Here is a 16001-nt window from a genome sequence, read left to right as displayed (position 1 = left end):
TTTCTGTCAAAATCCCAATGATCTTTTTTTGCAGAAATGAAAAATCCAATCCCCAAATTCATATGTAACTATAAGGAGTCCCAAAAAGCCAAAACACGAAAAGGAAGAACAAAGCTGGAGGACTCAAACTTCCTGATTTCAAAACGGCCTGCGGAGCTACAGAATGAAACAAAGGGCCATCCTGGCGTAAGGACAGACGTGCGGGCCGACGGAGCAGAACACGGACAGACGTGCGGGCCGACGGAGCAGAACACGGACAGACGTGCGGGCCGACGGAGAACACAGAGCCCGGACAGAAACCAGCACATTCGCAGCCGCGAGACCTTCGGTGAGGGAGCCAAGACCGTGCCCTGGAGAAAGGACAGTCCTTCCACCCAATGGCGCTGGGGAAACTGGGATTAAATGCAGAGGACACTGGACCCCATCCCCCTTCGAATACAAACATTAACATAACATGGATCAAAAACGTACGGGAAAACCTTCATGACCTTGATTTAGGCGATGATTTCTTAGCTATGACACCAAAAGCACAGGCAGTAAAAGAAAAAGAAAAACTAAACTTCAGTAAAATTAAAAGTGTTTGTGCATCAGAGGGCACTACTGACAGAGTGAAAAGGTAACAGAATGGGGGAAGATATTGCTAATCACATATCTCATAAAGGATTAATACCCAAAATATATACAGAACCCCTAAAACTCAACAACAAAAAGTAACCCAATTCAAAAATGGGCAAAGGACTTGAACCGAGATATCTCAAAAGAAAACATACAAATGGCCTATGAGCCGGTGACAAGGTCTGCAACATCACGAACCATCAGGGAAACGCGGATGAAAACCCCAGTGAGGGGCCACGTCGTGCCCCCGAGGGTCCCCTATAATCACAAACAGGGACAACAGCAAGTGCTGGCGAGGATGTGGAGCCATCAGACCTCATGCGTGGCTGGTGGGAATACAGAATGATGTGAGAGCTGTGGAAAGAGCTTGTTTTGCTCAAAAAATTAAACACAATTTCTCGAAGACCCAGCAAGTCCACTCCTAGGACTCAGCCCACGAGAACAGAAAGCAGTGACTCAAACAAGCACGTGCACGTTCACAGCAACACTACTCTCAACAGCCGACAGGCAGCAATGACCCACACGTCCGTCAAGAGATGAATGAACAAGACGTTCCCATTCAGTACGAGCGGTCGACCACGCTACAGCGTGGATAAAACCTCAAAACCGTGATGCTCAGGGAGGAGGCCAGTCACAAAGAGGCCACGGCTGCAGGATTCCACTTGCAGGAAACGTCCAGAAGAGGCAAATCCCCAGGGGCAGGTGGCTGCCAGGGGCTGGCCAGATAGGGGACTGGGGACTGACTGCTAATGGGGTCAGGATTCTGTGAGGTGACGAAATGCTTCTGGGATTTGAGGATGACGGTAGCACCATCATGCGAATTTACTGAACTCCACGAACTGGACACTTCCAGTGGGCGACCTGCAGACGCCCCCCGCCGGCCTTACCTTGAGGTGCTGGTGCATGCAGTAGCGGCACACCCGGCGCTTCACCTCGTGCGTCACGTCACTGGACAAAGGAATAAACCCGCATTTGGGCTGCAAAATCAGCAAGTAAGGAAGAAAAGAATGTTTAGGGACCAATCCCATACCTTCCAGAAGATGAGATAACGGAGCGTGATACCCAGGAGAATCGGTGAGATTTTACGTCCCCCAGAGTTGCTTTCATCTGCAGCCCCGGTGGGAACGGACCCCTCCCTCAGCACGTCACACCCGATCCTGGCCGCCACGGAGTCCGAGGCCAGAGCTCTCATTGGGGAAAACCACAGGTGCCTCCGTCACGGACTAGACCAAGCACAACCCAGAGCCGCCTTCCTTCTGTGACAGGATGCGACAGGAGAGCCTCGAGGAGGGGGCCTGCCCCAGCTCCCAGCTCTAAGAAGCAGAACCTCATTTCCCTGGACAAGAAGTGACCAGGAAGGCCCATCTAACAGCTGTTAGGCTCCCGGAACACCTGCTGCCTTTTATTTATTTATTTTTGTTTATTTTTTGAGAGAGAGAGAGAGAGACCACGCACACGCGTGAGCAGGGGACAGAGGGACGGGGGAGAGGGAGAGAGATCGTAAGCAGGCTCCACACCCAGCACGGTGCCCGACAAAGGGCTCAATCCCATGACCCCAAGATCATGACCTGAGCCGAAATCAAGAGTTGGACGCTTAACCGACTGAGCCACCCAGGCGCCCCCATCTGCTGCCTTTTAAAACTACAGTGTCGGGGCTCAAGACTATGCTGCCTGTCGTCTGAGATGCGCGACACTCACCCTCCGGTTGGGCAAGCAGGACGTCAGTCCACACAGAGCACCTGGGGGTGTGAGTGCTCAGGGCCACGGGGTCACCCAGAAAACACTGCCACAGAGGTTTGGAGGAAGGAGACAGACAACGGCCTGGGACATCTGGGAGGCTTCCTGAGGGGGACATGGGCACAGCGGGCAGCAGAGCTGAAGCCAGGCCCTGGCCCTCCTCCACCAGGGGGACAAACCAGGGCTCTGAAAGTCGCACAGACTCTGGGCCTCTGGGGAGATCTCTCCTGAGTAGGAAGCGAAGGAAGAGAGCACCACCCATCAGACGGGCACCACGGGAACTGAGCTCCTGGAGCGCACTGTGGTGTCACCAAGCAGCCAAGGGGCACGGCTTGGAAGGAGGTGAGGAGGGGGCCTGGCGAGCAGCATCCTCCCAGGAAAACAGGGAAGGCAGGACCCAACACAATCCCTTCTGCGGCAGCCCCCTGCCAGCTCCACGTGCCAGCACCAGGAATGGGCCTAGAGCTGAGGCTCTGTCCAGTGGGGGGACCCAGAGCAGCAAGGTGCAGGTGACAGACATGGAGGAGCAGGAAGCAAGCTGAATCGAGGGGAGTTGGGGGCCAGGAAGGGGCCGTAAGGCCCAGCATGGGGACCCCAGGAGCTTCTGCTGCAAAGTGCACTCCAGGCAGAGACTCACAGACCCTCGTTCTCCTTCCCCCACATCTTCCCCCTGATGCAAGTTCACCTTGATCTCTACACACAGAATCGGCCGGTGCTCTGCAAAATGGTAGGTCTGAAGTCTGGCCAAATTGGGAAGGCACAGGGCATAGCCACTGAGAGTGTCCAGGTCCTTGTCACAGCGAGATTCTGAAAGACAGAGCCAAGAGAAGACCTGAGAATCAGCACAGGACAGACAAGATGACCAATGGCAACACGTGGACTCCTGCGGGGGAAGGCTCAGCCCTGCCCAAGAGAGGCAGTGGCCTCCGACCTCTGAGAGCCCCTCCAAGCCTCAGGAGGTCCTGCCTAAGGAGTGTTTATCTGGGGACTCTGGGTCACGCAAGTGTAACACTGTGATTCACGGCGGGGGTCTGGACCCTGTGGAACCGGCTCCGCCGCCAGAGCGGCGGCCAGCTGTGTCTGTGTGCCCCAGCCGCACCCCAGGCTGGCACTCGTCCTCCATGTGGTCACACCTCATCGCCAGAAGCAAGCAGGGGCGCACAGGTCCAGTGGAGAAGCCGCCCGGGAGCTCAGGCAGGTGTCTCTCAAACATGCCCCAGAGCCTCTCCCCTGGTCTGGTTGTCACCTGCGTCCCTCAGTGCGAGAAGCCTTAGCCATGAGGATAACGGGGAGTTCAGGTCCTTCTAGCAAATCATCGGACCCAAGGTCATTGGGGGGGTCCCCAACTGTGTAAGTGTTGCCAGAAGTGGGGGTGGTCTTGGGGACCTCCCCCACATCTGCAACTCCCTTGGCCCAGGAGCTGAGCGAGGAGTTCCCTCAGAGCCCTCCAACAGCTGCTTCCTGGGTCCACCCGCCAGACGCGGGGCCCAGGAGCCACACAAGACGCAGCCTCTGGGCCCCGGGGGGAGTCAGCCTTCCTCCATGCACGTCATGAGGGCAGTAACAAGGCATTACTACAGTGAGGGACAGCTCTCACGACTGCCACGTCGGATACGTTTAATGGATAATTATGAAACAAAATGACGATGCAGAGCGCCCAGAGCAGGCACCAGTCTGCCCTCATCTGGGGAGGAACAGCCGAGACCCAGTCCTGCTGGGGTACGTCAGTGGCCTCCTTCCCCACCAGAGCCCTGCTCCGCACAGCACCCCACACGAGGGGCTCCGGGGCACAACTGTCCTGCTTGCTTTCTATTTCCGAATCACGGAAGGGCCACCTGCCCCCACGGACACCACATCCGGTCTCTGGCTGAAAGGACAAGCTCTCGTGTGCTCAGCGTCACTGCTGCCACGAGCAAGTGCAGGAAGGCGCGGAGGCGGTAGAGAGGCTGTCACCCACTGCGATTCTCGTCTGTCCACTGCCTGCAGGACGATGAGCACGCAGGTGCGTTCCCGCTCCTGGGCGACAGTCTGCTGGACCGCCGCAGCCGCCCTCCCCACCCTAAGTCTGCGCTACGCCAGCTCCCCTTCGGTCCCGAATGCATTTCATGGCTCAGATGCTCTCCGCAGGGAGGTGAGTATCTGACGCCCAGAACCGTAGTCACGCACCCCAAGCACTTCCAGCTAAGAATTAAGTTTCCGGCAGCAGAACCGCTGAAAACTACATCGACCTAACACGAGTAATGTGTTAAACATTTTCCAAACGGAATATTGAAATCGCCAACAGAATTTGCAAGCTCGAGGTCTTACCTGGTCTTTCAGACTGTATCTTTAAACAAAGCTGTTTCACGAAATCTAAAGGCAGCTGAACCACCTCCTGTAAGAACAAGTACGAAACACTCAGTGCGACAGGGTGAACGCAGCTTAACGCCACACAACTGCACACTCAAAAACGGTGAAAATGGCAGATTTCATCTTATGCAGATTTTACGTTAAAAAAATTACTCAGTATGTGGGTTTAGGAATAAAAGCTGCCCCGTTGTTTTGAGTACGCAACCAGATCAAACAGACACGAAGGTTTCTGCGCACAGAGCGGCAGGCCCTCCTCAGAGCACTGGCTTCCACGTCGGTCACCACGCCTGCGCCTCGGCTCCCACACCGTCCGGTGCTCACCCAGTGCGAGAAGAAGTCCCGCCAAGACAGGAGCGCGGGAGCAGATGGGATCCACCCGGAGCCACAGGTGACTCAGCTGCTCTCAGCACAGCGCCCACCAGCCCCCTTGCCTACGTCAGTCACCAAGGTAAAAAGTAGAACTGCATTTCTTTAAACAACCTTAAATTCCCAATTTTACGATGAGTTCTATTTTAGGCATCCTTAACCCTTGACTACATTTACCAACCCTTGATTCAGACTCCTGAACCAGCGTGAACCACACCATCCTGCCTGACGGACTGACAGACGGATGGACAGAAGGACAGCAGTCGTCAGCAGGGCAGGCGGCCAGCACCTGCACAAAGTATTAACTTAGGAAGAACCACAGTTAAGACCACAGAATTCCTCTCCCGGAAGTGTAACATGGATGGCGTAGCCACACCTGCGTCCCTGCTGACGGGACCTGCCCTCGAAGGGGTGCAGGGACAGCTGCAGAGAAGGACGAACAGCCACCAGCCTAGAGGGCTGGCAGGTGAGCAGCATGTCCACGGTCTTCCAGACGCTCCCCCAGGAGAACAGCATCCCTCACTTATCATCACATCAAGTTCAAATAGGAAATCAAGGCTGCCCCGGTGGCATTCGCCTTGGGAGAACTAGGTCCACAAAAGCAAGGCCACACTTCTAAAATGCCATCAGTGTCTCAACCCCCGCAGTTCTAAGATGCAAGACCTGAAGGCACCAGGGAAACAGCCTCTTCCCTGTTTCCTAACCTCCAGCACCCCTGCAGACAGGCCCAGACCAGTCCCCAAACCCGGCATGACGGGTGTGCCTGTCACTCCGTCTGGGCCTCACTCCCGCGCAGGCCTGTCTATGTCTTGTCCCAGGACACAGGGGAGGGAAAGGCTCTCGCCAGGACTCCACCCCCTCCTTCAGCAACTGGCGTCAGCAGTCAGTGTCTACACATGTTGGTTTTGCCTGAACGTGGCCTTGTGTAGACCAGAGATGTCACATTCCTGCATTTCAACCGCGCCAGGGCCCAGGTCCAAGAAAGAAAAAGCAGGCTATGTTTCACTTTTGCAGTGTCTTCATGCAGAGGACGAGTGTCAGTGGGGTGGATATTCCCGGGATGTGACCTTGTGGGCTCACCTCATTTGCCCAGAGCCCTACCCACTGTGGACAAACACAACGCCACCTGGAGCCAGAGCGCATCCTGGACCCTGGGGGTACATCCTGATGCCGTTCCCACCTGCCAGACCACCGTCGGCTGGGACCCTGAGCTCCCCGCCGCGCTACGGGCCCCTCCTGGGAGAAAGGTTTAGAGCAACCCCCAAGTGCTGCGAACCAGAAAAACGCCCTCTCCTCAAGGAGAAAGCTGGCAGTCGGCATGGCTGCATTTGCTGAGACACCATCCAGGCCGGTCAGAGACACGGGGCTCCCACAGCCATGGGTTTCTGGCCTTCACAATTCAACTGGACAGCTGGGGACCTCACCAGGACGGCCCTGGGCACTCTCACCCTTGTGTAGCCCCGTACCGCCCAGGGCTGACCTCTGAGGCCAGCAGGATGCCGTGGAAAGGAAAGACCCAAGTCCAGGACAGGTCATCTCTCAGACCACTAGCTGGGACAGCCAGGGCGACGTCGTACAGACGCTCCGAGCCCTTCGCTGAGCCTATATCAGGAGGTACTGAGGCCCCCCGGGCAGCAGCCAGCACCGCCCTGCCAGGTCCACAGCAGGCCCACCGGGGAAGCAGAGGACCCCCGGCAGCAGAGGGCTCAGTGATGCCGTCCGGATCCGCCCTGAGAGCTTCACCAAGCTGGAGCCCCCTCTTGCCGGCAGGGTGGCGGGGACCAGGGGTCCTGGCTGATGTAGACCTCATGTGGTCTCTCTGAGCCTCACGTTTCTCAGCTAGAAAATGGGACTAGGACTACCAGCTCCATGCCTCCCGTGTAACCCTGGAGAGAAGCGCTTGGAGACCGGAACACAAGGGCTGTCAGGAAGCACGAAGGTCCAAACTACAGTCAAGAAGCTGGTACTACTGACACGAAATGTGCCTGTGAATTCAGACTGTGTAAATCAAGGTCACTCACCCCACAATGGACATAGGTCTCCCCCAAAAACTCTTTCATGACATTTTTGCTGAAGTCCACTATGTTCTGTAGGTGTTGAAATATTTCTTCTGAGGTCTGTAAAAGAGAAGCACAGGGAGGCCTCAATGACCAGGGCAGCAACCGGCACCACGCAGGGCTGCCATGTCGTGGACACACACACACCAGGTGCCCGGGCCTCAGGGGAAGGGGAGCCTCACCACGGAGACCGCCAGACCCACCGGAGCTCCCGTCCTGCACCTCCACACCCCCTGCCCTCCTCCCACCCAGGACACGCCCCTAACCAATAGACTTTGAAAATCTTTCCCAGCCAAAAATCACCAGCTATTTTGATTTTGGGCCTCAGCAGCCAAGTGTAGACTATTTCCACCCCCGTCAGAGGCTCTTAACCCAACAGACTGTGAGATCTGGGGGAGAAAGGAAACCAGCCCTGAGTCCCCTCACTCTGGCCCAGGGCAGCAAGTCCCAGGGCAGACGGCAGGGCTCTCAGGCCAGCAGGCTGCGGGCTCTCAGAAGGTCCCGAACTGAGGGGCCCCCCACGCCCCGTACCACTCGCAGACCGCAGCCTGCGTGGGAACAATGCCCGACGGAAAAGCCGGAGTGCTCCCAGGGGCACCGACAGCTGTGGCCACAGAGTTCCTGACAGAAAGCTCTTCTTGTCAACAGAACGACCCCACACAACTCCCCACCACTCACACGGCCAGTGTCGGCGTACCGTTCATAAAATAAAGGCAAACTGTTGCCTCGGAAGATGCTGCCTCAGTGAGTCTGAGCAGGAAACGCTGACAGAGGCATCCAGAGAACGTGGCCTTTCCAGGCGCTGCAGACTGCTCGGGGGCAGGGGTGCTGCGAGCTGCCTGCAGAAGGCTCCAGCTTCCATTCGGTGGAACCACAACACCCTGCACGCCTCTCGCAGCAGCTGAGGCAGCAAACGCCCTCCCGCCCGGGGCCACCTTCCTCCACGCTGACCACACCGTCCTAGGCCCCCCAGCTTTATCCCTCAGTCCCCCTGTGTCCTTCTGCAGGGCCCTTCATTTCCACAGCCATCCACTTCACCTGCCCCCTGGTGAGGGCTCCCGACCAGGAAGAGCGCAGACTCATCTCCCGCACTCTATCCGGGGCCCCTTCCACCCACCCCACCCCCCACTGTGGGGCAGGACCCATGGCCCCTGCCTGCTCTTTTTAATCACCCCCAGACAAACACTACAGCCGCTCCCCAACTGGAGGAAGACAGACACTGCCACTGGGGGACGGCTCGCTGAGCGTGTCCACATGCTTGGGTGACTCAGCAAACAAAACCTGGCCTGCTGTGACTTGTGCCATCGTCCACCAGCTGCACCAACTCACCTGTCACAGCTATGGTCTCACAGATGGGGAAACCGAGCCAGCAGGGTGGCGAAGCTGAGCCCTGGCCCCGGGTGTCCTGGCCACAAGCAGGGCTCTCTGCCCGCTCCTGGCTCAGCACCCAGGACCTTCCCAGGGGTCCCAAAGTGACCCAGGCAGGTCAAAACGCTGGCCCCGCAGGAACTACGGACACCCCACTTTCTGCGCCCAATGCTGTGTCACATTTAAATTGCTACAATTAGCACTAATACTTCTGCATTAGGAAAAAAAAACAAGTTTTCTTAAATAATTGTTTTAATGACGGGGTGGCAAACTCATCAATCTTACCTTCTTCCTGCTTGGAGGGAACTTCAGGAAACGCAGCACCACACAACGCTATCGGGAAATGAAACAAAGTCTGGTCAGTGCCCACCCCAAGCCTGGGGACAAGGGGGTGGTTATGGGGAGGCGGACGAGGCCTGGGTCCCAGGGCAGCCAGGAAAACCGGACACCTCTGGCCCAGCCAGCTCGTTCCCAGGAATCGATCTTACAGAAACAGCTGCGGTGCACGGGAGACTGCAGCTGCTCCAGACAGGCGCGTGGTTCCTAATTCCAGGTAAAATGGAAACAACCCAAGGGGCCAACAACAGCGCCGTGGCTGAACACAGCAGCACGCCGTCCACGCTGCGGAGCGCCAAAACTGAGACCGATGTTCACAGACACAGAGGTGCAGTCGTCATCCACGGAGGAGCGAGGAAAGGCACAAAGGGGCTTCAAACGTACCCGTGCACGTGCATATGGCTACAGCTCCATTCATGTCAAGTTCAAAAGCTCATAAGAGCAAGAGCAAGACCTGGCGACCACCCCGCAGGTGCGTGGGACTGCCCCTGAGGAACGCTCTAGAAGGGGCTGGTCACAGGATTGCGGGTCTATGCGCTCTGTGATAATCAAGCTACATATACACTTACGATCAGGCATGTTTCTGCAGGTTTGTCACACTTCATTTTTAAAAGTTCATAAAACAGGGCACCTGGTGGCTCAGTTGGTTAAGCGAACGCCTTAGGCTCTGGTCATGATCCTAGAACCCCAGGATCAAGTCCCGCATCGGGCTCCCTGCTCAGCGGGGAGTCTGCTTCTCACCCTAACCCCCTCTCCGCTCATGCTCTCTCATTCTCTAATAAAATCTTTAAAAAAGTAAAAAATAAAGTTCATAAAATAAAAAGTTTTAAATAAGGTATACACCCTCGGTTTGTATGAAAAAGTCTAAAAGGACTCATCACCAATGACAGTGTCTCCAGGGAGTAACAACTGGGACAACTTCTTAACGTCCGTCCAACACAAAAGGCCGGGAAAGCGGAGAGCAAGGGACACCTTGGGGAGGCCCTGCAGCCTGACGCAGGGTAGCCTGCAGGGAACTGAGGCGGGGGCCCCACCGTTCATGCCCTCCAGGACACTACGAGAGGGTCTAGGATTTTCACAAGCTGAAAAAGTCAGCGAAGGGGGCATGACACACACACACACACATTAAACCATCTCAAAGCCCACACCAAAGGGCACAACTTCTCAGTTACAAAAGGAACAGAAGGGGCACCTGGGTGGCTCAGTCGTTAAGCATCTGCCTTGGGCTCAGGGCATGATCCCAGGACCCTGGGATCGAGCCCCACATCGGGCTCCCTGCTCCGCTGCAAGCCTGCTTCTTCCTCTCCCACTCCCCTTGCTTCTGTTCCCTCTCTTGCTGTCTCTCTCTCTGTCAAATAAATAAAATCTTTAATAAAGAAAGAGGAACAGAAGCATTCGCTGCTTCGAAGGTCCCAGGCTGGGGGGGGGGCATGTCGTGTGCCAAGCAGCCTGGGAGACGCGCCTGTGACCCACGGAGAACCCACCTCAGCATAGCCTGCCCTAACGCCACAGCCACGTGAATATCTGACGGCGCAGAAAGGGGACTCCAGCCGCCCAAGGGCTTTGCAGCCTTCAACACGGGGGCAAAGGATTTTCTACATGTTGACACTTGAGGTTGAGTAAAAAAGCGGAAAACAAAAACGGACAGGTAGGATTCCCAAGAACCCAATAAAACCATAAAATGGAAGCAAGTACACCAAAGCGGTGACAAAAATTATTCTCTTAGTGGGAAAATATTGGGGGCTTTTCACTTTCTTCCCTCCAATATTCTGTTTTTGGGCTGAGACAGCAAACAGTAATTAGGATCAAATGAGAATGAAAGACCACAAAAACACCACAATGAGGGACAGCTGCCCATGAGAAGCCGGAAGGAGGGAACCCGCAGTGGAATCGAGGCTTCAGGGCCTCCTGGCACAGACGAGGGGGAGGGTCGCCCTGCACCTGCGGGAACCAGCAGGTGCACCGCCTCAGGCCCAGAACACGCTGGGAAGACCGAAAGGCATTGGGGACCAGGCAACATCCTCCAAGGGAAAGGGAGAGAAACGCAACAGAAAGTCACCCCTCGGGGTGCTGCCCCCGGTGCCCCGGCCCTTCTGCTCGTGAGGCCCAGCCACAGCCTAGTCTGTAAGAACACCAGTGACAGAACCCCTGCCCACAGTGTGGTGAGGGCATGCGGGCTGAGGGCCGGGACAGGTGCTGGGCTGACAGCCCCACATAGAGCAGACAGCAGCAAGCCATGTCACAGGGGGCAGTCAGGACGCCACAGGGAGGCCAGACAGGAGGGGCATGTGGGCACAGCAGGGGCCTGCGGCAGGCAGGACATTCTCTTTCCCAAACTCCAGCTGCCTGGTCTATACCCACAGCTGCCACAGGAATAATGCAGTCAAAGATTCAAGCAGGGAGGGGGGGTGGGAGCAAGACCGTGGAGGTGTCAGCCCGGCCGAAATCTGGGGGCCGGACATCTAGGGGCTGGAGCAGAAGGGGCACTCAGGTGGTCCCTGAAGGGATGGAAAATCCGACAGCCAGAAGAGAAGTAGAAGGACTTTTAAGACAAACCCCAACTGCACGGAACACACAGTGCATGGTCCTAGAGAAGCACGAGGTCTGCGGGGAGCCTTCAAGGCCCCCAGCCCTGCCAGGCATCCACACACACGCAGCAAGGCAGGTGCGCCCGTGCTGCGGTCTGGTCCTTCTGCAGGCGACACAGAAACCTGGCAGACGTCCCTGGTCAACAGGGCAACTGCTGTCCGGACTGAGGAGGAAACGCACAGCAGACGGGGAAGCCACCGAGCCACCTTGGGAGACCAGGCCCAGGCGGGCACAGCCCGCACACCAGGACGGCAGAGCTCAGCTCATCCAGGTCGGGGCTGGATAACGAATCGTAACATGTGACTGACTACAGGTGATCCTGGGAACAATTACAGGCAGGGCCACGAGCAGAGCTCTCTGGGGAAGCCTCCCCGAGAAAGAACCGCATCAGCTGTATCGATTTGGATGAGCACCGTGAAAAATTCCAAATAGAAAATAAGCTACTTGTTAAAAAAAAAAATACTAGAGACAACAAAAAGTTAAGATTCTTTAAACTAGATTCAGCAGATAATTAAAGAACGGAGTGGCCCAGGGCTTGGGAAGATGCCATATTCAAAAACAAAAACACAGGGGCGCCTGGGTGGCACAGCGGTTAAGCATCTGCCTTCGGCTCAGGGCGTGATCCTGGCGTTCTGGGATCGAGCCCCACATCAGGCTCCTTGCTATGAGCCTGCTTCTTCCTCTCCCACTCCCCCTGCTTGTGTTCCCTCTCTCGCTGGCTGTCTCTATCTCTGTCGAATAAATAAATAAAAAAATCTTTAAAAAAAAAAAACAAAAAAAAAACAAAAACAAAAACACAAAAACAAGCCCAGATCAGAACCACCACCATCTGTTGCAGCATCTCCATTATGTACGATCTACGAATCAGAACCCTAAACCCAAGATGAGAAGAGGAGGAGTCCGACGGCTCCTGACTGCCTGAACCTCGCATCTTCAGGACCCAGACACCCAGGCCATCAAAACAACAGCAGAGGTAAAGACTCTGACCCCCCTCAGAATCTTAGAAAGGCTGTAAAACCTGAGAAGGCAGAAACGAGCTGCTTCCCTCGCACTTTTGCAGAAGATCCTTGTTGGCAGGTCTTTCGTGTTTACCTGTCAGCAGGGAGGAAGGCATCCCTGGAGCCGAGCGTGATGACCCCCAGGTGAGGGGAGCAGGATGGAGGGCAGCTCGCTCCCACCGCTGGGGACACTTCAGAGACGGAGTAACAAGCCACATTCGCAGCAACCTTCCCAGCACAGGGCAGAGCCAAAGCCACTGAGACGAGAAGGTAAGGAGGTGAGTGCAGACGGAGAAGCAGAGAGAGAAATCCCACGTGGCAGCACGCAGGACAGCAGCCACAGGCTTGAGCACAGCTCAGCGCAAGTGCGACTGGCCGCTAGAAGAGCCACAGCGTCTTTGGGCTGCAGCAGTGGAGGACCAGGCACGCCCACCGGGGAGACGCCCTTGCCTGGGACCCCTCCACCAGGGGTGGGTGCCTGGAGTCCCACTGGGTACGAAGCCGGGCAGGCCACAGCTTCAGAGCAGCACAAAGGTCAGCATTGGACCCAGGGGTGCTGAGCGCCAGGCCCAGGGCGGCAGGTACGGGGCCCCTGGCCCACCGTGGCATGGAGGGGCCACCGGGAAGCATATAGCACCCTGTCAGGAACTGGCCTACCCTCGGGTCTCACACCGCCCAGCCCTCCGAAGCCTGCACTTGGCTCCTTCACACCCAGGCCCCACGGTCTACAAGTCCTGCGCTCCTCAAAGGCTCCCAACCTGCCAGCCCTCGCGGCAGCCTGTCACCCCATGTTCCTTCAGTGCAGATCCTGGGCCTCAGGACTGGCTGCCTGAAGGCACCCCACGTCCTGATGCTGGACAGGAGGGAAAATGGCCTTGGCACTTTTTAAGGACGTTCAGTTTTGAAAGTTGAATGGGAAAGTGACAGTCCCCTGACCCGCAAGAACCCCGGCAAAGCTGCCCTCTCCCTTGGACTGAAGGAGGCAGGTCTGCGGAGCAGGAGCACCGTCCCCTGCGCACACACAGCGGGGCCCTGAAACGCTGCCTCCTGGCCTCTACCCTTCTTTCCACGCCTCAAGGCCCAGGCAAAGCACAAAGGCCTCTCCACATTCAAGACGCACGGTCAGAAACTTCACTTGGTGGGAACGTTTCACCACAAGACTACTTGCAACGAAGAGCTAACAACCACGACGCAGGAATGAGCGTAGCAGAACAAATTTAGACTTAAAATAAGCATGAAGGGCACAGGTCCAGGATAGCCGGATGACTGAGTAGAAAAGGGAAAGGAAACACAAGCCCTAAGAGCCAGGGTGAGCTATGAGGGCGGGACTGCCGGGGGTGGGGGGGTGGTCACCCGAGGCCTCCCAGCTTCCAGCCTCTTTTACTCCGAGTCTGCTCCTCCGTCGGACACTCCTGAAACTCAGTAACTAGCCCCACTCGAAAGGAAGCCTTAGCCTTATGCGACTTTAAGATACACCACCCATCATACTCCGCAACTGAAACATGAGCATTTCTTCTGTGAAAGGGTTCAGGGCTCACCACAATAACCCCACAACTAAAGGGACCCATGCTGGAATATCCCGTGCTCCACACCACCCTCAAACACCACGGAGGCCCAGGAGACCGCGCAAAGAACAGCTTTAGGATAAGCCTTGCCCATTATTCATCTAAACAATCTTGACCTTCAGCTTCCTGAGGGTGCTAATGGGTAACAACGTGCAAAGGCAGATCACAGGGGCCACCTGGGTGACTGCAGCTCCCTACCACAGAAACCACAGAGCGGGGTACTGCTGGTAGGATCTGTTGGACTGGGTCAGCACTCACCAGAGTCCAAAGGGGATGACAGTGTTCACTCACCCACACCTGCTCACCTCATCCTTCTAGAAAGTCCACAAAGGAGATTCTGTTCCTAGTTCCCCTTTGCAAATGCAGAAAGTGCGCCTGGGCCAGGCCGTGGTGGAACTGGGACGGCGCCCAGCTGTGTGACTCCAACTCCCTAGCTCTTAACCCCTTGGTGACACCTAGGGCTCCTCCCCTGCCCACGACATTCCAGCCTGATTGTATCAGCAAAAAGAGGTTTGGGGCTTCACACAAATCCACAAGCTCCTGTTTCTGGGTTCACTCCCTTGCGAGTCCTTATTGCACTTTCTGAAACTCCAGCCCCTCACTGAATTAAGAAAGAGAAACCCTTTAAATTCTAAAAGATTCTGGAGAACCCCTGGGCAAGGCTCCATTATTAACAGCAGCTGCAAGGAGCACAGCAATTCCGTGCGTCTCGGGAGGTAACAGCATCCCCGGCACTTCGCTGCTTCCTCCAGAGTTGCCCGCGCCCCCATGCGGGCTCCGGCTACCCCCGGGGCGGCCTCTCGCGGCTGGGCCGTCGGCCGGGGCGGGGAGGGGGGTGTTGTGAGGACGCGGCCCTGACCTGGGGGAAGGGGTGACACTGGGGGGACGAGGAACTGACCCAAGGGGACCGGGATACGGGGGACGCGGAACTACCCGGCGCGGAGCAGGGGGTGCGGGAAAACCGATCCGCGGGGAGAGGGGTGCCGGCGGGTCGTGGAACCGACCCTTGGGGAGGGGGAGTGTTGCTGGGGAGACTCGGAACTACCTGCGGCGGGGAAAGGGATACCAGGGGGTCGCGGAACCGATCCTGGGAGGGAATGTTGCTGGGGGATCGCGGAACTCCCCGGGGGCAGGGTGAGGGCCCGGGACCGCGCCGACCTTCCGCCGCTCACCTGCGCGTGGGCCACCACCAGGCTCTTGTTGCCTTCACCGTGGTACCCCCATTCATTCTCGTCCATCTTCCCCTCGTCCATCCCCCGGCGCGGCCGCGAGCTGGGGGCCGCGGGTCCGCCTGGGCACCAGCCGCTGCCGTCGGGGGAGGAGCGCCTGTCAGCCACGGCCTCCGCTCGACCCTGTGGCCCCGACTCCCAGGCTCCGGCCGCCGGAAGCCACGCCCCCGGCGGCTGCCATGGCTGAACCGGGCAACTTCCGGGTTTGCGCTCGCTTCTCCTCCTTTGACCACCGCGGCGGATGGACAGGAGGCCATCTTGGGTGCTGGCACGGTGACTCACTTCCGGAGCGCGGATTTGAGAACCGGAAAGGAGGTTTCCGGACGGGCGCCGGAAGTGAGGCAAGCGGGAGGAGCCGGCGGCTGCTCGGCGCCCACGACTGATCTGGCGGGGATTAGAGATCCGGCGGGCGGGGAGTCGGGGAGGGGGCTGCCGAGCGGGCCCGCAAATTGGGGAACGGGTGTCCAGGCAGGCTGGAGGTTACGGTGGTCCGGGGAGGGTGTGGTCCGGTGGTCCGTGAGCGTCGAACTGCTCAGTCGTGGAAGGCCCGCAAGGCACTTGGCGTCTCTGAGCCCCCGCTTCCTTTTCTGTGAAGTGGGATGTGAGTCATCTCGCACGGGGTTGCTCGTTACCTGGCGCAGAACCACCCCAGCAGTCCCATGAGGTGGAAGCATTGTCCTCCGCACTTCCTGCAGCTGGAAGCGTGGCTCCTGACGAGTAGGTTTTATGGAGCCTTGAGCACGAGGCTCGGGTTAGTGGCGAGCCCCTCCTCCCGGCGCCTCGGTGCCGCCT

General features: G+C 57.3%; 1 protein-coding gene across 2 annotated transcripts in view; it reads right to left on the bottom strand.

Moving 5' to 3' along the window:
• IPPK (inositol-pentakisphosphate 2-kinase) overlaps positions 1–15376 on the bottom strand; it is a 45122-nt gene extending 29746 nt beyond the window's left edge. Inside the window, exons 1-6 of one of the 2 annotated variants that reach the window (XR_005831884.1) lie at positions 15153–15376; positions 8778–8825; positions 7089–7184; positions 4660–4726; positions 3038–3159; positions 1503–1592 (exon numbers count right to left, since the gene is read on the bottom strand). Coding sequence is in view for 1 of the 2 variants with exons in the window: in XM_040620379.1 (XP_040476313.1) it covers positions 1503–1592; positions 3038–3159; positions 4660–4726; positions 7089–7184; positions 8778–8825; positions 15153–15233 (504 nt within the window). In the remaining variant the exon portion in view is untranslated. The remainder of the gene's footprint in view (positions 1–1502; positions 1593–3037; positions 3160–4659; positions 4727–7088; positions 7185–8777; positions 8826–15152) is intronic. The other variant, XM_040620379.1, reaches the window with a different exon arrangement.
• Positions 15377–16001: the final 625 nt, after the last annotated feature.

Source organism: Ursus maritimus, unplaced genomic scaffold, assembly GCF_017311325.1.
Source record: "Ursus maritimus isolate PB19 unplaced genomic scaffold, ASM1731132v1 scaffold_34, whole genome shotgun sequence".
In the NCBI taxonomy this organism is placed as follows: domain Eukaryota; kingdom Metazoa; phylum Chordata; class Mammalia; order Carnivora; family Ursidae; genus Ursus; species Ursus maritimus.
Note: the sequence above shows the minus strand (reverse complement) of the source record. Positions and strands in the feature narration are given on the sequence as shown.